At 40.2% G+C, this 22,689-nt stretch overlaps 1 protein-coding gene across 1 annotated transcript; it reads left to right on the plus strand.

Moving 5' to 3' along the window:
* LOC124639878 lies at nt 1–22,609 on the plus strand. The gene is made up of 3 exons (XM_047177384.1): nt 1–214; nt 880–1,046; nt 19,530–22,609. The coding sequence occupies exons 2-3, from the start codon at nt 904–906 to the stop codon at nt 22,375–22,377; spliced, it is 2,991 nt and encodes a 996-aa protein (XP_047033340.1). The 5' UTR covers nt 1–214; nt 880–903; the 3' UTR covers nt 22,378–22,609.
* The last annotated feature ends 80 nt before the right edge of the window (nt 22,610–22,689 follow it).

The following is a 22,689-nucleotide window of genomic DNA, read 5'->3' on the forward strand; positions in this document are numbered from 1 at the left end:
TTCCGTGACTTCTCGCTGGTCGCTCGTCCGCCATTTTGGTGGGTTGCATTTTATTGCTGAAAAAATATTTCTTGCGTGTTACCTACTTATTCTGCTGGATTTGACTTATACAATTGAAATGGTTTCGACATTGCGTATGTGATACTTCTAAGTGAATACATTGTGCTAAGAGATGACTTGTAGTTAAACGCATTTAAGGTTTAGCGATTTCTAGGTAAGTCCGTGATGTGATATGTGATAGTGATTTCACTTTGGTGATCAAAAAATCTGAGATGACGGAATTCTTCCTATCTAAAATGTTTTCATCAGCAGTGCGTCTTAGTTGTGTGCCATTTTAGCCAAGGAAAATAGAAATTTAGGAAAATCGTAATGAGGTTCAAGTTTGTTTGGTTACTGCCATGCAAAATCGTAGACGTGCGCAGTAAACTACTCCATTCCTATAAACTGCTCAATGCTCATTGTATAATATTCGACGTTACCAACATCTGCAAATACTTGATGATTACTGCGTATGTGAGAATAACCGGCATCTGATATGGCTAATTATCCTCAAGGGATAAACGCGTAGTTAACTAGTTACGCGGTAAAAACCATAGACGCAAATCTACCAATAACAAACTTTTTCATTGTAGTGACTAACTCAAACGTTTATCATTCTCATTTCATTTGATATGATAACAATTTACATATTTGACTGTTATTGTACACTACCAGCTCAAATAAACACTTAAAAAATTAAATAACCATCATGCAACCTTGTAAAAGTTTTTATACTTGTATATGGAATGAACTTAGAGTGGAACATAGATTATCTTTACATATTTTATATTGAACATTTCTACAAATCAAACAATGGACAGGCTGTTTTCGTTTTTATAGGTACAAGCAACGTGAACAGCAACAATGAGTGTCATCATTAGACTTCAGAACCTGCCATGGTCTGCAAATGCCCTGGACATTAGGAATTTCTTTCGGGGCCTCTCCATTCCCGAAGGAGGCGTACACATAGTAGGCGGCGAGCTTGGAGATGCGTTCATTGCGTTCAGGTAGCTATACGTAACATTCAAATTATGACACATGCCATCTGGTAATATTTTCTATGGACCCATTTCATTGAAAATATTCTAGAAAACTTGATCTCACTATACTTAGCTGAAAATATTTAAGACGACTTCAAAGTTAGCAGTAAGTTTTGTTATGATATTTATTATGAATAAATGGACGAGATATGTCTGTGTTTATACCCAAACAGAAAAGCATTTATTACTATTACGTGATTGTCAAAAGAAATCTGAAATTTCAAATTGCTTGGATTAGAGCAGAAACCCTAAAACTTCAAAGTAACATTAAAACAAAATGGAATGCAAATCAATACGTACCCCTCGGATTGTTTATCAACAAGCAACCATTTAGGAGCTGACTGGTCATTATTTAATTTTACTTTTTTGATACTCTCATCTATATTACACTCAGTAGTATAACTACTAAAGGTGGACTCAATAATCTATTTATTTGAATTGCTTTGAGATAGAATTTTGATAGTAACTTCATACAAGTTATGTCAATTTTCTATCTCTAGTAATGAAAAAATGGATAGATCTATTGACATTGTCTGTGTTGTGGATATTCAGCTCGCAAGACGTTTTTGAATGAGAATTTACTGACGCACTTGGGATTCTCTACATACTTAGTTGATTCTTACCATTTATAATTTGCCTAGTCTGGCTAGTTCTGTTATAACAGTATATCTACACAGTGGACTTATTGGTGAGTATATTCTTAGAATAAGATTATTTTAAATTTTGCTTTGTTTCATTATTTCATCAACAATTATTTTACTTTATATGCTGAACTTCTAAATTTTTTGGTACTGGACTTAGGGAAGCTGTATATTTAATCAACCAAGTACACTAAAAATACTGCTTAAAAAAAATAAAAACGAAAACTTCTAAAATTACCAATTAGCTTTGATAAATTCTTCAAACTTAAGTTTTTCTTTTCACACCAAACAAGACAAAATACTTGATGAAAATATATAACATAAAAAATTTCCTAGTCTGAACTATTTTGACGTGTCTAAAGTTACCTGAATTGCTACTCAGTTTACTATTTTGTTGTTAAATATTACACTGCGCAGCCATGCAGGAGACTTCAGTCTCGTCAACTTATTTTGAACTGTATCCTCCAAAAACTGCCTAAACTAGAAAATTACCGACAGTATAAAAGGTGAGTTAACTATCAGTTGCGGTACATAGGAATCAATTGATTCTTTCTTAGCACGGTTGAATTTCTTACTACTTGCGTGAAAGTTGAATTTTAAAACGATGTCTAGGTATATGAATAGCCAATAGGATGATCAATCTTGGCCGATTCCGACCACAGCGACATGCATCTACGCTCATTATTAAGAGCTCGACTGATATGGTCTCCAGTGACAGAGAAAGTGATTTTTTCAGAGAATATCTTACTGCATTCACTGCAAGTCAGCACTCTTACGATATAGGAATTTTGAATGAGCGTATATCGATAGTGGGTTTAGGTATACGAAATTAGGTTACCTATATAATTGATATTATGTATCGTTAGTAAACGCTCCAAATGACTACATCGACTATGTGCTACAGTGGCGGAAACTACATATAACTTAAAGTATGTTTTTTCTAAAATTTCTATAATTTAGAATTGAAGTAGCCAAAACCTTATTAGTTCTTAGAATTTTTATTAGTTTTTAGGTTTCTTCATATCACTTCTGAAATCCTGAGCAAGCTCCCACGCTTCAAATACTAGCACAGCACTAATACTGATGCAGTAATATCTATCGCGAAATTATAGAATAGAAAGGCGTAATCTTGCAAAACCTAAATTACCTAAGAATAAGAATAGCATTCTTTAAAGATCGATCATGTACCTACACGAGACAGACTAAACCGAGACAGCCGCTCAACAAAAGCTCATAGGATACTGTAAGTAACCGCGAATATATTACACCTTGATCATTATCTAGCTTAAGACAGCTGAAACCCGGGGCAAACCACTCCTTAATCGCTTACTCTGAATTTATATAAACTTCACATCGAGAACAACAAGTTCGACACACCTGGACTATGAGACTGCGCTGAATGAAAACTTTCCCCTTAGATTATGGCGGGCTGATCGTGATAATACTCATACCTTTATTAGGAGAAGAAAACAATGATGCTATCCTATCTAATCCCTGAAATGTGAAATCTCTGCATACAAATAATATTTAGGCAATCCACCCGGGAAGCAGTCGAGCTGAAATATTTTAGGGACTTCAACCTTTTAGGCGCTGGCTAACGCAGCTAGACTGTATAGGAGGGAGGGTGTAAGTATTCACCTCCCCAAAAAGCTCAGATTTCAAAAGTTAGGCAATTGCTAACCCAATCGAAACAAACGATAGGTATTTTATTTTTGCCTGTGAAAGAGCAGATTTTTTATGGATTTTTCTAGCTTATCGCTCCAATGTTCTATTATTACAGTGGTTATTTTATAGCAGAATTTAATATTTTATGTTTTGCACACAGTACACAGCCACGATTTGATTATCGGCATTTCTTACTGAACTGACAATATTTGTTAGCTTTTGGTGTATTAGATCGATCTGATTAAAATTCGAATTAACGTTAAACTTTTTACTGCCGAATTGAATTATTAGGATTAGGGACATAGGTAATAATTCGTTTACACTTCCTGGATGTTTCATTGAAAAGTATAATGAGAGCTTGCCCGGCTTATTTAGTGGAGTCATTCGGTAAAAACCAATGCGATACGACCAAAAATGGCATTTGCTGTTATGATCCGATTCCTTCATACTAGAAGCGAATGAAGGTCTCCTTGATAAATTATCTGCTGGATTGCAGACGAATGATATGGTGGCAGATGCACTACGCAGCGTATACACTACTTGATTACAAAGGATTTTGAACCCTGACGAAAAAAATCTGTGAGCAAGTTCTCATGTTATGAACGGTTTCCAGCAAAACCTGTGGTGGACTGTTCAAAAATCGAAGAAAACTTATTCTAGCTCGTTACCAAAAATCGCACTAATAGAAATATTCATTATTACACGACATGGCAACGTATGTCGACGGAACCAAAACCTTATTCTTCACTGCTGTTGTCTTATTCTAGGACCACCGTTCGCGAGTATTTCGTCTAGCATATTCGGAAAAAAACTAATATGAAATGTTTTTTTGGCTACTTGAGCTTTGATAATCTTACTATCAATAGCCTACCTACTAATTTATTGAAACGGTTATAAAGGTATATACGATATAGAAATTCCCACGGATTTAATCTTTTCGTAACGTAAGCTTATTTTGAATGCAATGTTCTTGTTTCTCAGAAATACGCTATCATCAATCATCATGTATATTATTATTAATTTAACTACCTAGGTACTTCAATATCGATTTATTTACCTATTTATGCTTCAAAAATTGCTTACGTTTAACTTTACGGAGAGTTGATAAAGCAACGTGGGAAAACAGCAGATGTGTCAATAGGTGGCAAATTGAGAAAATCCTACCATCTATACCTATAACTTTAGGGTAAAGGTTGATCTCTGCTATTTTTTATATCCCTAACTATTTACGAAGAAAACGTAGGTACTCCGTTAGTCTACAACACTGCAGCGTGATAATGACCTGTTGAATTTTATGCCTCATTTACCCACATTCAGCTGCGGTGAGCAGGGAAGTGGGCAGGACGAGGATGTAAACGTATACTTCTCATGCCACTCGCGCTGCCCAGCGCTCCCCAAAAGAGCGGTTTTTAGTGCGGACTTCAAAGGACCGGCAGCGCGAGCGGTAGGGCGTGTTTACATTCCGCTCAAGCTCAATAAAATATTATCTTTAGCAGGTTGTTAGGTACTTATAAAGTTCTATTACGATGAATAGATAATCATCCACCATCTTCTACGAAGTCTTTTCTTTTTATTCATTTGATTTATTTTTAACTGACGCACATAATTATATATCGCTAAAAGACACAGCCCGGACGCTGCAAAAATTTCAACGTCTGCCATTGCCGGAACTTGAAAGCGAAATGAGAGGAAGGGCAGTATGTAAACACACATATCCGTCGATTCTGCCACAGCAGTATTTAGGGAATTATTGCCGGCAGCGCGAGGAGCAGCGATAGGCTGAATGTAAATGAGGTATTAGATTAGTGCTTCAGCTGAATGACATGTTCGCAGAAATAACACCATCAGTAATTTTAAGCAATCACACCCAGATATTAGGTAAACCGTTGATGACCTGGGTAATTAATGATAGTTGCAAAGAAAACTGCGTCAATCATAGCATCAAAGTCAAATAACAACATCTCTGAAATTGTTAGTTATGTGATGCGTTTCTTCAATGTTCAATTCACTTTTTTTAGGTTTTTTTCAAATTATCATTCCACTTTACTAGACTGATAGCTTCGAATAAAATCCTACTAAAACCTTCAAATCGCCGAGAAGGGGAGTATTATCTCTCTATTAGGCTTTTCTCTCAACAAACAGACAGCCTTAGAATCCAGGTTTGGTGTTTTTGAGGATGTAAGAAAGGATCCATGCCTACTTTTTGTTTGCCACATTTTTATCGTGTAGAATTATTATTCTCGTGTATCTTCAAATAGGTCACCCGTTACAAGGTCGCAGTAGTCATCAAATCCGAAAGGTCTGTACGTACGGCTATAGAACAGCCAACCTTGTTGTTTTTTGATCGGTAAAATCCTAACCCCTGGGCACATGAAAGTTCTCGCATCCCACTGCTGCCAACATGCTTGGGCCTCGACGCTTGTACGTCTGGACCTACATTGCCTCTGACTGCGAATGGGGATTTAGGAAACAGGGGTCAATCTCACTGAAACGCGCTAAGGGTGCATTCGACACTGTTGGAACACCTCGACTCGACTCCAGCTACTGAACAGTACCTACATACGGGCTTGATGTGTGCTACGATCTTAAATCGAATCTCTCACTTGGGATTACTAGGCCATATCTTATTTCTCAGATAGATAATAGTAGTCGATAAACAGTCATGCTTTAAATAACTGTGGGCAAATAGATTATGGCGTTGTTATTTCTGCATTGTATCTCAACACAGCTCGGCAGCGACGCGGCGTCAATAAGAATAAACCCCACAGTTCTTAATATTTAGCAAAGCTGAAATATACGGTAGTTAATATGACACCACGGTTTGGAAGAAACCGAGTTCCAAAGCACTAGCTGAGGTTACATTACAACCCAGATTATAGAGACGTTTAAGGTGTAAGATGTGAATTCATCTACGTTATCCGAGTAGTCGGTTCTAAAGGCGGGTAAGTTCTTTGGCATTCTGAGACGCTAACATTCAAAACTATGAAATGATTTACCTGCATATTAGGATGTAAGTTCATAACACTAGTCTTTCTCTAGATTTTATTATTGTTTGGCTGTCGGCAGAAATGTTGTACGATATCCCTACCTAGTTAGTGTGTGCAATTGGAAATACTGATTATGGGGATTTGTCGTTCTATCGTAGACTTTATCATCTTTCTTTCCATAAAGTTTTAAGTAATTTTATTTATTTATTATGTAGCTACTAGCTGTTTTCCCGCTGTTTCACCCGACTCCCGTAGGAACTACTTCCCGTACTCGAACAGTAAAATAGTTAAGCTTTGGTTTCCTAGGAAAGCGGTGCAGTCATATAGCGGCCGTAATATTACGGACGCAAATAGACGGTCGTCTTTACGGTGATGACATGTGGTAAGTTCCACGACCGTTTTAACACACCGTTATTGACTTTTTCTATAATCTTTACTTTTTATATTATATATTGCTTCGTGGTTACGAACGAAATCTATTAAAATTTCGTCGTCTTCGCTGCTCCAAGAGTTGGAACTCATTTTTGACGTTGTTCCGAAAAAAAAACAAATACGTATTAAAAAAGCTTCACCGCTTTCAATAAAACGTTCACCAAACTATCTGACACCGTCAAGACGGCCGTCATGCAAATGGCGGCACCGCTTTTTGAAGTTACGGCGCCAGTTACCGCTCTCCAGGAAACCGCTCCATTTTGTTTACATAGACAACGTTCTAGTGACATCGTTCACCGCTGTAATACGGCCGCTATATGACTTCACCGCTTTCCTAGGAAACCAAAGCTTTAGGTATTCAATTTTCTCTTTATCACATTAGCACCTATAAATAAAATTATTCCATAATTATGTTAAATCTTTCCGTTAGTTCTGAATGTCCAGGTCCAGTCCAGGATTGGTAAGCGAAATCGGACCTTTCCTTCTTATCTGCTAGCTAAGGAACAATAGGGCTATCACCAATGTAGATGATCAGTTAGTGGAATCGTTTTAGCAATGAACAGCATTTCTCAAAATTTGCTAACTATGCTGAATTTTTCAGAAGAGGTATTGGGTTGCCCGGGTAACCGGGTTGAGGGGGTCAGATAGGGCAGTCGCTCCTTGTAAAGTACCGGTACTCAGCTACATCCGATTAGACTGGCAGCCGACCCCAACGTAGTTGGGAAAAAGGCTCGGTGGATGATAGCTGAATTCTCCAGATTTAAGCAAGGTATGAAGACAAAAACGACAGGCTTCAGCAGACAGCTTTCGGAAGGCTCGAGCCTTCGTACATACGTTGAAATACCTGTAATAAGGAGGTAGCATATTATGCACTTCTTCGTATGCGCTACTATCTTTAGATTCCGGAGTGTCGATCAGTTTTTCAATACTCACTGCCTACCTACTTTTAGATCACTATCAGACAACAAGATCCTCATACAGACTTAAATACTGAATGAAACTTTAGTGAAAAGGTCAGCGGTGAAGTGATGTTCACTTCATTCAGAGAAATGCGCCGAAACTCCTCTACATAATTTAAACTTCTCGTCGAATTTGTTTGTCCGAAGATGGCTACTGTTGACTTGGCGATAGTCAAAAATATATAAACAAAATCTTCGAGCACATGCGCGATACCGTCAAAAAGCTTTCTCGTCTTTTTGATTAGCTTCAGATCCTAGAAATTATAACTGAAAGTCCGTATTTTTTATAAGTGCACCGAAAATTTTATTGGTAAGGACAACGTAAACGCGAGTCAGTCTGGTGTTATTTGACATGCTTGACTCCACTGATGAAAGCGGAGAAACTCGAGAGTTTGGAGTAGGTTCCTATCATAGTTCATAAAATTCCTCGTTTTACAGGTTAAGCTGCACCGCGCCGGCCATTCTAGACCTAGATTCATATTATAAATAGCTATATACACTAGATGTTTTTGTTAGATCGTAAGATGTAGGTATGTGACTGTTCTTTGATACTGGAATATGCGTGAAAACATTTGTGTTTAGGGGCTTATTCGTTACTAACACAGGCAGGAAAGATGAGCGGAGATGCCGTAAAAAGCCGTTACGAAAGAGATCAGTTACCTACTACTAAACTAACGAGGCGCTCGGGGTTCCTTTTTAAATCAAAACCAATCTGCGAAAAATTTGTCTTAGATATTAGCCAGCTACTTTCCTGTTCTAAGTTCTAAGTTTTTAGTCCTATAGTTTTAAGCATGATTTATGTTATAATTTTCGCATGCCTACTGAAGGCGAGATATGTTGTGACTTTTTTTGTTTTTACCACCTTTTGTGTAAACCATATCTCGGCGAATAAATATTTTCATTTCATTTCATTTCAGTTCCCCCGAGCACTTGCATTTTGTCGGGCATCATTCTTAGAAGATTTGGCGTTATGTCATCTCCGCTAGTCCTTTTGTTCTTCAGGGTTTTTAACATCTTTTACATAGTAAAGTACGAAACTTTGTACAGAGGACTGCCTAAAAGTTAAAACTTATTCGCTCCGTGATTCACAGCAATTCCATCTGCTGGAATTTTAAACTAATTTATTTATTTTATAGTTGGTAATCAATAATTTAATATAGTAGGTATTGACGGTAAAAGGAAAAATATTTTTGTGCATTTAATCACAAACTATGCGTATGAATATAAAGAGCTCGTCCTAAAATACTCCCTTGGAGCACACTAATTTTTTTACATCAACATGCTAGTCTGAGTGAGCTCCGATAATCTCCAAAGTCTGTGACAAAATAAGGTACTCGTATGTATAAGTATTTAGAATTAATATTTTCCTAAGAAGTAAGTGTTTGGGGGCAACAAATCCGAGGTGCTGTCCAATATGATGTAGGTGAACTACCTTGATAATGGAGCCCGCGAAATGTCGACTTCTGGTAACTTCAGTGGCTGAAAACTCGCGTCTTTCGGGAAAAAATATTAAGTAACAACTACCAGTTAGTTTACGTCATATTGAAAAGAAAATGCAACAAGCGCCGCGGTGATGGGAGCTAAAGTGTATTCACTTAAGCGGCTGCTTTTCCATCAGGTGTAATGTTGAATTTTTGAGCCTTCAACCTTACTGTTCTATTATAAGACTAGATGAGTCATAGTGGCGTCGTTTGGGGATAAAAAAGTACCTATTTTTTTACACCCTTTCATGCCTGTTAGCACACCTCCGCTGCGAAACCCAAAGGGCGAAACCGCCATAGTTTCGCTGTGAGTTGTGAGTTGTTGGGCGGCGAAACAATAGCGAAATTCCCTGCTCTAACGTACAAAACTGACTATGACGTTGTCTCTTTCTAACATGATTTCGCTCATTTGCTTAGGCGCCCGCGCCGTCTACATCTCCGCTATGGCGGACAACGGGCGGAGATGTAGGTCAGTTTTGTACGTTAGAGCAGGGAATTTCGCTATTGTTTTGCCGCCCAACAACTCACAACTCACAGCGAAACTATGGAGGTTTCGCCCTTTGGGTTTCGCAGCGGAGGTGTGCTACAGGCATCAGAGTTTTAGTTAGGTGCTCACATAAACTAGTCTCTCCTCATGTATAAGTTCGGCACAGTTAGTGTTTTCATAACTTCAGTAAACGGACCATTGAGCTAAGCGTCCACTTGTCGGTATCGTACGCAACGGACGCATCGTACAAAACGGATAAATATTTCACAGTGCGTCCACGTTACCGGCAGCGTACGGATTACCGTTTTACCGATTACGGTGAGTACCAGCATACGGATTGACGATGCCAGTTCATTCGGATTTTTATAGTGAACGCCCGTGTGCAGAAGAAGCAGGAAGATTTGGAAAAAAAGCCAACAAAGAAGGGAGATTCAAGAAGAGATCAGAACAAGGAGAATATCACACCCTATTTTGTTAAACGATGACACAAAGTTCTTCCAATATTTTCGACTGACGATGCAGAGCGAGCGCGCGGACTGAGTCCACTGATCGGCATTACGTTATAACGTCATCGGCAGGCATCGCAAAAGTTGCATCTCGGAGCATAGGTGTCGGCATTGTCTGTTGCGGACAGGTGGATGCACTTTTATGAGTTTCTATATAAATAATACTACGATCCGTTGCGTACGATACCGACAAGTGGACGCTTAGCTTTGTGAGGTGTTTTTGTGAAACGGTCACACGATGCTTCATTAGTAGCATTAAATTAGGCATCACATCAGTTCCACATGAGCCTGAAAGAGATTGCGGTGCGATTATTCTAAGATTTCCTTGGTCCTAGAATACAAAGAGTTCCAGAAGGTATTATTAACCAATGACCTACTTTGTCTAACTATTGACCTTATTGTCTTTACGAAAACTTGCATAAAGAGGGGCATATTCAAATGTCATTGGTTGTTAGTAGGTGTACATGTGGATGGTTTTCAGTCAGTAAGTCTAATGATCCCTTCCTCATCCACAGCTGAAGGGATCCTTCCGCGGCAAGTAGGTCTTTCGCTGTGCAGGTATTAGGGCACATTGGGCACCACAGAAGGTGCCGTTTTTTGTGGTGAGGCACTGCACCCGCATCTGTTGTCGTCGGTGTAACCCCACCTAGATAGGTTAGCTATACCAATCTCTCTACGAAGTCTGTTAAGAGACTTCCTTCCTATATGGGCCACGCTAGATCGTGACATGATGAGAGCCCTTCTACAAGTGGAAGAAAGTCAGGTAGAGAAGTTTTTCTCCGTCTGATGCGGGTCCTTTGATGGTTGACCTACCAAAAAAAGCATCCTGCTCGCAAAATGCGTAAAATGCGTTAAGTAAGATAGGTACGTTGTGGTGAGCGGGAGATTATTTAATGACAATTATCTCCCCAAAACAGCCAAACAGTTTAAAACTAGGAAAAACCAATGTTTTGTGCCTTAGGAACATTTATGGATGGAGATTAGCTGAGGCTTATGTATTTACTGTGATTTATTTTAAGTTGTACATTCTGTCTGCAGCTTATGCATTATTGAATGGATGTATCGGAATGCGATTCACTAGGGCAAAACATATTTACAACCATCGCTGTAACATCTGATGAAAACGTACCTTCGGTTAAAACTGCGCGACTGCAGCGCCTCAACGACGTTGACGGCGCTACATAGTACTAAAATATGGTTCCAAATGAATGAAAAACGGCTTCAGCAACACGAAATATCCTTGCCTTCAACATCAACGTCGCCATCAATTTTATCTGTCAAACCGTAAAGCTGGTAAATTGTGGATGTTTCTTTGGATGTAGACGCTGACAATTAGGATTATTTACTTAAAAAAATCTGTTTCGGTCCTACTTTACGATAATTGTCTATCTATAAGTAGGTATATTAGGTACTGTCGTTATGTTTAATCAAATCCAGTTTTGTTGGTTTCTCCTGGCGTGTGTAAACAAACAGCAATACTTTCTAATTAGGGTCACTTCAACCTCGTATAAGTTCGGCCATTCAGAGAATGCGTTCCTGACACGTCGCGATTGAACTGACGACGTAACTACATTCATTGATTATTGATATAATAATGTTGTTTTAATGCTCCTCAATTGTTAAAACGGTAAACAACCAGCAAAAATATTTTTATCGTAACTGCAACGCCATTGCAAAGTTACGTCGTCAGTTCAATCGCGACGTGTCAGGAACGCATTCTCTGAATGGCCGAACTATAATTACATATACAATACCTACTTATTTACAAATTATTGTAGATGCCGCCACTGTAGTGTTGATTTCACAATGTTCATTATTTTTACTTTCTACCGGGGTCCAGGCAGATAAAGATGAAAATAATCAATAGTTCGGTAATAATTCAAGAGATTTATCTCAATTTTCAATTCTATATTTCATAAAAAAAATAGGTACCACAATATTATTTAACGAGAGTCATGCATTATCAAATTAGTAGGTACATAACAATTCAAAATATAATATCCTCGTACTCCGGCGTATCGTATGGAGCCTGCTGACGGTATTTTAGGAAAAGATAACTGTTCGTAAAAAATTGCTTAACAATACATTTGATTGTATTGACTTTGTTGGGATTTCAATAATTATAGGTACCTACTAAACATTGAACTGACCACATGTATTTACTTACCTAGGTAAGACACTGTCTCTAGAAACGATGCTATCAAATTCAGCACAAACGCGATAAGGCAACGTCAAAACTATTATGGGTAGTCGACGAAAAACTAGACATAGGTACACTGCCGAGGAGTGGTCGAAGACTTAAGTACAAATTACGTTGTATACTCGATGCGGGGCTGTACTGCAACTGCAAGCGGATTGTCATCTGTTGCGATCTCGTGCTGGGTCATGATGGCAGTTTTGGGAAATCATCAGTGTATTCAGACGAGGGAAATATATGCCGTATAACTACCGGCTTAAACCAGTCCTGTCATACCATGCGCGCGGGGCCGCGGGAGTTAACATTATCAAAGCTCCACTCTAGTACACTTCGTGCACTAGCTAGTGAGGTGTTGAGCAGTCCCGTGCATCGTCTCAGGTCCTCATGTCATGTCCGCCCGGCTGCGCCGTCCTGTAACGACAGTGTTCGAGGTGGGAAGACGAAATCACGGATTGAATGAGTGCTTTAATGTAAAACAGGCCCCATTACCGGGGCTCCTAGGTACTTCGCGGAGTCCTTCATGTCAGTTGCCTTTTGCCGCAGGACATGGCAATGGATGAGTAGCTCCTGAAAAAAGAAGTAGCCTCATTATGTATCATCTTTTCGAGAATTTATTACCTAGGTTAAAGTTAACGAAATTCGGATTTCTATGAATTGGAAACTACCGAATTTGGTTTACAATAATAGGTACCTATGTATTCCTCTTGTATTGTCTTGGAAAAGGCAACGAATCTAAATCTAAATACTAATGTCATTTCCTGATACAGAAATATCCTGCTTTTGGACTCGGACGGGTTAATCATTCGGTATAAATCTTATTGGTTACATACCTGCTCTACTCCAAAGAAACCGCTTCTTTCAATATGAACCACAGCCTTGAAGAAGTAGGTAGTAAAATTTGAATATTACCTAGCTACAAATTAGGTATAATTTTTCTTAGTTGGAATTTAATTTGGAAAAAAGTGTGACAAAGGATTTTAATACTAATTAAGTTATTTTGAATCTTATTTCAATGAGTTTAGAATTTATGTTAGGTACTTAATTTGTATACCACGATGCCGCGACGTGCCGTAGAATGCAGCGGCATAAGGCGATTAACACATGGCACCGCGCACCGCCGCGGTAGGTGGTGAAGCGGATCTCATGTCGCATTGACCTGTATTAAATCCGTTGATGCCTAACACACGTATACCGCCTGACCGCGCGTTCGAGCGGTGCTCTTTTGTTAATCGCCTTAGGGGTCGAGGAATTATGATTGCTAGCTAGTTGAAATAAGGCTGAAACTTGTACAGCATTTCGGTGGGGCGCAGGGCGCAAAACTGATTAATGCCAGAGTGGCTGGGCTTTCAGCTGGATGCCACGACATGCCACTGGACGCCTCGGGATACCACTCACTGCACAAACTGCCGTGCTATGCTGTGCCACGCCGACAGTGAGCGCCAGCCCTTAGTTTAACCACAGATTACTGTTTTACTCTGTCACGGCTCCGACTCTGCGGGGCTCCGGCGGTCCCACGCGAATTTATCGCCTGCTGAGCTTGACGCTTACCACCGCAGCTCAATTACCTAGCTAGAGCAGACAAAGACTGCGTGGAGTCGGATTTACAGCGATTTGATTCTATCACTAAAACCTATTTTTTAGCAAAAGTTTTAGGGCTAAATAAATATTTAGGTACAATTAACGTGCGGAATAATACACAATAATTTACATTAGGTACTTACCTACATGACATAGCGGTCATGTAAAATTTGGAGATTCTATTATTATAAAAGGTACTTGGTATTACATACATATAACAGATGGCTTTTGAAACTAAAAAAAAAAAACGGCTAAGTGCGAGTCGGACTCGCGCAAGTAGGGTTCCGTACCATGCAAACTAATATTCTATACATATTTATGGATGTCAAGCAAAAATTAGCAAAAAAACCACGTTTGTTGTATGGGAGACCCCAAATATTTATTTTGTTATAGTTTTCAGGATTTGTTGTTATAGCGGAAACAGAAATACATCATCTGTGAAAATTTTAACTCTAACTATCACGGTTCGTGAGATACAGCCTGGTGACAGACGGACGGACAGAGGAGCGAAAACAATAGGGTCCCGTTTTACCCTTTGTGTACGGAACCCTAATGATGTTAAAATCGGGATTTTGACAGTATGGTTACTGAAGTTCATAACGGTACATAATGAATTTTAAACAAATTACAGACAGAATTTCAGGACAATATGTTGAAATATTACAAAAATATGAGTAGGTACCGCATTTCATATAATATTTTTCAATGCCCTCGGGCAGGAAATAGTCCTAAAATTCTAAATCATTGTAGCTCTATCTACAAAGGAAGCATAAACCATGAAGGAGTTCTCTTGACTCTCTGTCATCTCCATCATCAGGTTTGGTCTAAACCTGTCTATCATCCGATATACACATGAATGACAAGTCTTTGCCAAATGCGTGCTTTCAACTTTCCAGAGTTGTAACCACCTGGGAAGCATATCCAATTAAATAGAACCAATATTCCAAATTTTAGTCCACGTGTCGTCGAGTTTTACTAAACATAGGAATCGATAACTAACAACCTCCTTCTTTTTGGAAGTCGGTAAAAAACTTCAACAACTCATCTATATGCTGAAAGTAGGTACCTACATAGCTAGTTAACTAGATACCTACTTACTTAGCTCCCAGCTTATGGACGTTAGTACTTCATTTGCGAAATTACACTCACCAGGAGAGTCAGATCAGAAGGAATGTCGGTAAGCGTGGGAAACTACCTACCTATTATAGTTCTTACTTAACTTTATGGTGGCTCAGCAAATTGCACAAGCCATGAGACGTCATTACAGGTTGTGGGGCTACAAGCACATACTGTTGCAAATTAGTTATAAACTACTATAAAGTTTAACGAGAACTGTGCACTCCATCATTCATCTTTTACATCAGAAATTACCAGTTTGCAGAAGGCCTATTTATTAAAAACATCTTGACCAAACTTACACATTTATTTCGTTAAACTTAGTAACGGACAGAAAAAGCAGCGACATCTAGTGAGCGATCATGGCAACTGTTTAGATCCTTGTGATTCATTTTCATAGGAATTCATTATAAATATGCTAGTTAACGTTGTAGTACCTAATTAATAAGACAATGATGAGCTTGGTGACTCAGTGTTAAGAAAAGTAGAAGTCAGTAGGTATCTAGCTAGTAGATGTATCTCATGTTAAAATTGATTTGTTTTCCTTTTTACCTATTATTTTTGTAAGTCGGTTCTTTTTCGTAAATTGTTTTCTTTATTTAAAAATTATAATATTTTTAGCTGTCAGTGATTATAAATCTATATTAGTGACAAGTTCTCTTCAATACAAATGCAATAAGCCCAAACACGAGGTAGTTAAGATATCTTACCACTGCGGAGTTCCATCCCGTCTCCCATCATCGGGTCAGCTCTAAACCTTCACTGTTTCATAATGATTCCAGGCACCTGTTAGTTTTTACGCTATGCATGACTAAAGTCAACGGCTAAATTAGGTTCTATAAAATATGGTTCGCATTGGGCAGTAATTATTAGGAGTAGGAGTATGAAGTAATTCCTTTGGAAAGCAGGCAGAAGTTATCTACATACAGAAATCGAAATATCGACGGACGCGGAACGGACGTCATCTGCCAATGCTAAACCAATTATTGTACCTTATCAAAACTTATTATGTAGGCAAGCTGCATGCTGCATATGCTACATAGTGCAATTAATTACCTACAATAGTACCTACTGAAAATAATGCTGAAGAGGTTTGTTTATTTTTTTTACTTGGAAACGCGTCTAGCCAAGAACCAGAAAAATCTAACCAAGGATGGCCATAGGCATAGTTAGGATACTTTTTCATCCGGGTTCGTAGAGTTGTTCCCAAGTTTCCCCAGGACATTCGACTGGTGGAATCTATTCTATACTTACCTACTAATATTATAAAGATGAAGAGTTTGCTTCAAAAAATACATTAGGTATCTCAGAAACTGCTGGAAATATTTAAGTGCTTAGGTATACTTAGGTATATATATAGCACATAATTATATCGAGGTAGGCCTGGAGATATTTCCACAGAGCGCGGGTGAAACATTGAATGGGCCGTGTTTCGAAGGGCAAGTGACCCGGCTCTCATTTAAACATCGTTGTCAGTCATTACGGTAATCACTTCATAGTATAAAACAAGGTCACTTTTTCTGCCCCTTTGTACTTTTAAATCTTCAAAACTACGCAACCGATTTTCATGCGGTTTTTTTCTATACTAATATTATAAAGAGGAAAACTTTATTTGTTTGTTTGGTTGTAATGGATAAACTCAAAAAGTACTGGACCGATTTAAAATATTCTTTCATCATTAGAAAGCTATAGTATCTGCGAGTAACATAGGCTATATCTTATCCCGGTGCGGGCGGTAGCTCTCACGGGACGCGGGTGAAACTGCGGGAAAATGGCTAGTAATAGATAGAGTGATTTATGAGGAGGGTTTATATCAGTGGTTCCCAAACCTATTTTGTCTACTGCCCACTTTGAGAATAAATATTTTTTTAGCGCCCCCCTTTTTTGGGGTTCCGTACGCAAAGGGTAAAACGGGACCCTATTGTTTTCGCTCATGAACGGTTCATGTTAGAGAGTTGAAATTTTCACAGATTAGATTTTTTGATATTTCTGTTGCCGCTATAACAACAAATACTGAAAACTAGAATAAAATAAATATTTTGGGGGGGCTCCCATACAACAAACATGTTTTTTGACGTGACAACGTCTTATAAATCGATGGAGCCGGCTGCACGCACGAAAAAACATGACTCATGCGGCGTTACCTCGCTCTGAGGCGTTCCAGCGCACAATCGGCCTACGCGTTCGGCAGCGTTCGACATCTGTCTCTCTCCCACTTGAGTGAGCGATGCGTCCGCATAAACAGCTGCTTGAAAAGTGAATGTGGTGTAAATTGTTTATAGCAACGATAATTGCGACGATAAAGGTTGAATGATTCTTTCGATATTAAATATATGTTCAGTGATATATTGTCGAATATTCGTGCTTTCATAATTAAAATAAATAGCATCAGTCCGCTAGTGCAGCGATTGTAGGTTATGCTATAACAAAACTATAATAATAAGGTAATAGAACTATTTCACGATGAGTAAAAAATCAATTGCTTTACTATTCGATCGAAATAATTATGGAGCATAGCCAGTGTTGGGCAAAATGAAATCTAACTACTGATTACTAACTACAACTACATATTGTAGTTAGTAATCAAAACTGCAAATTACATTAAATAATCGTAAAAAGTAGTTAAAAAATTTGATTACTAACTACAAATTGTAGTTGCAATCACGATTACGAGATTACTTTTTATAACTACCTACACATCGCGCGTTCATGTCCTACTGACTTGTCGTTTGCTAGTTAAGTACAGTTACCGGCACGGAAGTCGAGCCCTGACTTTCACCTGCGCAGAAGTGATTTATTGGGTCCCGTTCGGCAGCGTTCGACATCTGACGATCAATTTCTTATGACGTTGTCACGTTCGACTATCGTCAGTAAACCGACTTTACAGACAACCGTTTTTTTTGCTCATTTTTGCTCTGGTACGGAACCCTTCGTGTGCGAGTTCGACTCGCACTAGGTCGGTTTTTCACCTATTTAAAAACCACTATAACTTCTTCGAAAATGTGTCTGTTGCCTTTTTATTTGTTTGTTTGTGTCGACTTTAATTACGAAACGAAGCGACAGACATTGATATGATTTTATTTTTTTCTATATTCAATAAAAAAGGACAAATATATGAACTACGCGGAGAGAAATATAGAACCGAGTTTGAGCAATCTTTTAATTCATATTACTTAGTTGATGTTCACAATTTGGTGTTGAGAGTCGAAAGCTCATGCAGTCGTTGTCTAAGAGGCCTCCTAGCTAAATAAAATTACAAATCACCCCCCAGGCCTCTACACAACGCCCCCATTTTCTTTCTGGGTCTCTTACCGCCCCCCTTGAAACCTGCAGCGCCCACAAGGGGGCGTTATCGCCCACTTTGGGAAACACTGGTTTATATGAACCTGTTACTTGCCTTTTTATCGTCCCACTGCCGGGCACAGGCCTCCTCTCACACGGAGAAGGATTTTTATATATGTATGATAACGTAAATTAAATAGCATTGCACCCTAGCGGAGCCGGGGTGGGTCGCTAGTCAATATATCGGGTGTGTCGTACCTAATCATATTAAATCCTACCACATATACTTTATGATATTCTATGGCGAATTGTAAAAAAAATAACCTAATCCATTCAGTGGTTTAGCCACAGGAGTCATTTTTCGTTATCATAATTTACATTTTATGAGTCAAAGTTATGAATATCAAATGTTTTGACCAGTTGACAGCTGTACTTAACGTATTTAATTTAATGTGATCAGGTAAGTACGACACACTCTGTATAATTATTACCTAAACAATAAGAAAATAAATAGGTGACTAAGTACCTATAAAAAAAGAATAGCCATTCGTGACCTTATCCTACTGTATCCGCCGTTTTCATGTCTGGTAAGGTCTACTGAAATCTGGACAAATATTTTATAAGGTTATTGATACCTGAATACTTTGCGTTGTTCTCATAAAATAGAACACACTCAAATAAAAGCTGAAACGTCACGCCACCGGTGACGTCGTTAATAGAAAGCAATAGATATTCATAGATATTTATTTGCATTCCTTAATGTTACAATATCCCCGTATGTATCAAACGTAATCAGCGAATTAACAGCTAACATTGTTCGCTTATCGTTATAGTTAAATGGTGCATCTCACCATAAATTAAAAAAAAAAATAACACTACCTAATATTAAATTCTGCCGAGTACGGTACTCGGCAGAATTTTCAGAATTTGTTAGCTTCCAGTTAAACCGTAGGTACTCGGAGTACCTACGGTTTAACTGGAAGCTAACGCCACCACAGGTGAAAAAAAAGTCGGACGTTGATGATTATTTTCAAAGTTGATTATAGTGGGATCAAAGTTTGGTACACATAACATAGCAGCAACAAAATCATTTATATTGTTCATTATTAATTGTTACAGTACGGACGAAGATGCTCGGCAAGCAATGATGTTGGACGGAGGTAAAATCAAAGAAATCCAAGTGAAGCTCTTGCTCAGTTCTCGATCTGAAATGCACAAGGTAATAGAGGCAGCGCGACAGAGCGTCCCACTACTCAGTCTAGCGACCTCCTCCCCCGCGCCTGCGCCTGCGCCCGTCCCCGTGCCCTCGCCGGCAACGATACCCCCCGTGCAGTCTCTCAGCATACCCGGCCTCAATCCATTCTCTACCGCGCTCGGTAACAACCCCCTAGCAGGCTTCGGCATTCCCGGTATCGGTAATCCTCAAGAGATCCCGCAACCAGCTGTCATTGAACCGCCTCCACCTCTCATAAGCCCCACCTCAAATAACACTCCCAATGCCGAAGAAGAGAAAGATGATGACAAGTCAGAGAGAAAGCGCAGCAGGGAGAAAGATAGGCGGAGATCCCGGACTCGCTCCAGGTCCCGCGACAGGGACAGGAAGGATCGCAAGAGGGACCGACGCGACAGATCCCGGTCACGGGAGCGCCGCCGCCGCGACCGCAGCCGTAGCAGGGACCGCCGCGACCGCAAGCGAGACAGAAAGGACCGCAGCCGCTCACGAGACCGCTCGCCGTCGCGTCGTTCCCGCGATCGAAGGAACAATCAAACCAGATCTCCAGAAAGTTCTCAGGAAAAGACTATCGTTATTCCAGATGGGCCTTCTGCACCAGGTCCACCTTTTGGGCTAGCAAAAAATCCACTTATGCCAATGCCACAACAACAGACCATAACCAACAATATCATGCAAAACAGTCCGCTAGGTCGCGACTCTCAGTTACCTCGCTTCACCGATGCCTCCATGGCCGATGCATTTAATAAACTGCAAGAACTCGGCAAAAAGCGTAATCCAAATGCATTCCAGGGAGAGCAAAATGGAGGTAGTAGGATGCCGGCGCCCGCAATGCGCGGTGGCCTGGGACGCGGCGGCGTCAACTTCCGACGCGACGGTCGTGCTAGTCGATTTGGAGACAGTAATGAGCAACAGCGGGACTGCTGCGTTGCTATACGAAATGCACCAAACCACACCAGCTACGGCGACGTCCGCCGTTTCTTCCCATTTTTGATTGACAAACACGGAATTAAAATGATAAACGATAATATGGGACGTCGTACTGGTAACATCTATGTCAGGTTCTGTGACCCTCGCTCAAAGCAACTGGCATTGCAGCACAAGACCAATGAGTTGAAGGGCGCTCAGGTACTAGTTGAAGCACTTGATGATGAAACTTATGAGTCAGCGGTGGATTCGTTTCTTCCTTACCGTGAAGATAATGATGAAGACGATTCTAGTCTAGCTATCGTTGAACCAGAAGAAAACCAACAGCGCTTTAACGTTCTTAAATTGACAGAATTACCTAATTTCGTGAAAGAACATGATATTATAAAAGCTTTCAGTGAGTATTCCCTATTATCCATTATGGTCAATGATTGTCGTTTAACAAGGACTAAAGTTGCTTATGTGCAATTTGTAAAGCCTGAAGACGCAAAATTAGCGTTAGACAGAAAGGAGAGATATATTTTTGGTAGGAGGCAGCCGACAATCGTGCCGGTTTCAGAAGAAGATTATGAAAAAGAGAAGACGATGAGTGATAAACAAATGGAGCAGCCAGCCGAACCTCAGAATGAAGTTCAAGTTCCACCAGAAGTGGCACCGCCACGCGACCCGCGTCAGCGACGACAATTCGAAAATGGCCCAGGAGGTCCTCCAGGAGGGCCAAAAGGAGGTCCACTCATGCAAAACCAGCCGCAAGGAGTACCGTTCTTCACTCCACAATTTCCGCAACAGCAAGGTTTCCCAGGACAGTTTCCCGGCCCGCAATTTGGGGGATTCCCATCTGCCAATCCAATGGACCCTCGAACAGCTGCTTCGAACTGGGCTAACCGACCTCAGTTTAATAACCAAATGGATCAAATGTCTAAGCCAATTCAAAATAATGTAATTTCTAACGACTTGGCGGACGAACCCCTGGACTGTGTATTGATGAAAGGTCTACCGAGAGATGCTACGGACAGAACTATTGTCACATTCTTATCTGATACGAAAGCTGTGCCTGCCCGAATACATCTCATGCTGGATCCGAACGGAATGCCGTCTGGTGATTGCTTTTGCGAGTTTAGATCGACACAAGAAGCGAGAATGGCGACCAGTAAACACGGACAGAATCTGGAGGGATGTCGCGTGACCGTAGATCTTGTGCCGCGGACTGTGGTCGAGGAAGCTTTGGAAGGTCCAAAGCCGCCTGAAATGCGGGAAGGGCTTATCAATAATGTGCCACAGCCGCAGTTCTTCGATCCCATGCAGGGCGGCCGCGGAGGATTCCGCGGAGGGTTCAGAGGACGTGGCGGATTTGACAGAGGAGGCTTTGACCGAGGCGGTTTCAATCGCGGCGGGTTTGACTCGGGGCGTGGCAATTTTAGAGGACGAGGTAACTTTAACGACAGAGGTCGCGGGTTCGACAGAGGTCGTGGCCGCGGGAGAGGCTTCGGCCGCGGCGGTGTCGGAGGGGGCTTCGATAACGGTCGCATGGACGACGAACGCGATCCCGCTCTTGATGATTTCGGAGCTCCCGGGTGCGTCGTGTCTATGGAGAATGTACCGTTCCGCGCTAGTATAAATGACATTATGAACTTCTTCTCGGAGTATGAATTGACCCAGGACGACGTGATCAGGCGGTACAACGAGCGCGGGCAGCCGACGGGCGACGCGCGCGTGGCGTTCCGCACGCCCTTCGACGCGCAGCGCGCCGTCAAGACGCGGCACATGGACATGATCCACGACAGGAGGATCAGCTTGTGTATACTATAGTGCAGCGCCGGGAGCTCCGGCTCCGACACAGAATAGTTTGTATCAGTGTGGATATGGAAATACCCGACCGAGTGAAGGACACTACCCACCGTGTGAAAGGGTACATGGTATTTCAAGTTCGTGCGTTGAATTATTGCAATAATGATTGCATAGATGTGGTGGCGTAAAGGACATTTTTATATAATTATCTAGGTTATTAAATTTATAATAAAAATAAGTCTTATGAATTGAATTCGGTGTTTTATTTCTCAAACGCAACACAGTATTATTGAAGTATATAATAATAATATCATGACGTTGTGTACAAAAGAG

Source organism: Helicoverpa zea, chromosome 19 (assembly GCF_022581195.2).
Source record: "Helicoverpa zea isolate HzStark_Cry1AcR chromosome 19, ilHelZeax1.1, whole genome shotgun sequence".
Taxonomy (NCBI): domain Eukaryota; kingdom Metazoa; phylum Arthropoda; class Insecta; order Lepidoptera; family Noctuidae; genus Helicoverpa; species Helicoverpa zea.

Bases quoted from the DNA above. Each gene is read 5' to 3' on its own strand.
- LOC124639878 (XM_047177384.1), top strand. From the start codon at position 904: ATGAGTGTCATCATTAGACTTCAGAACCTGCCATGGTCTGCAAATGCC. The intron at 1,047-19,529 runs GTAGCTATACGT...TAATTGTTACAG, and splicing joins GATGCGTTCATTGCGTTCAG to TACGGACGAAGATGCTCGGC.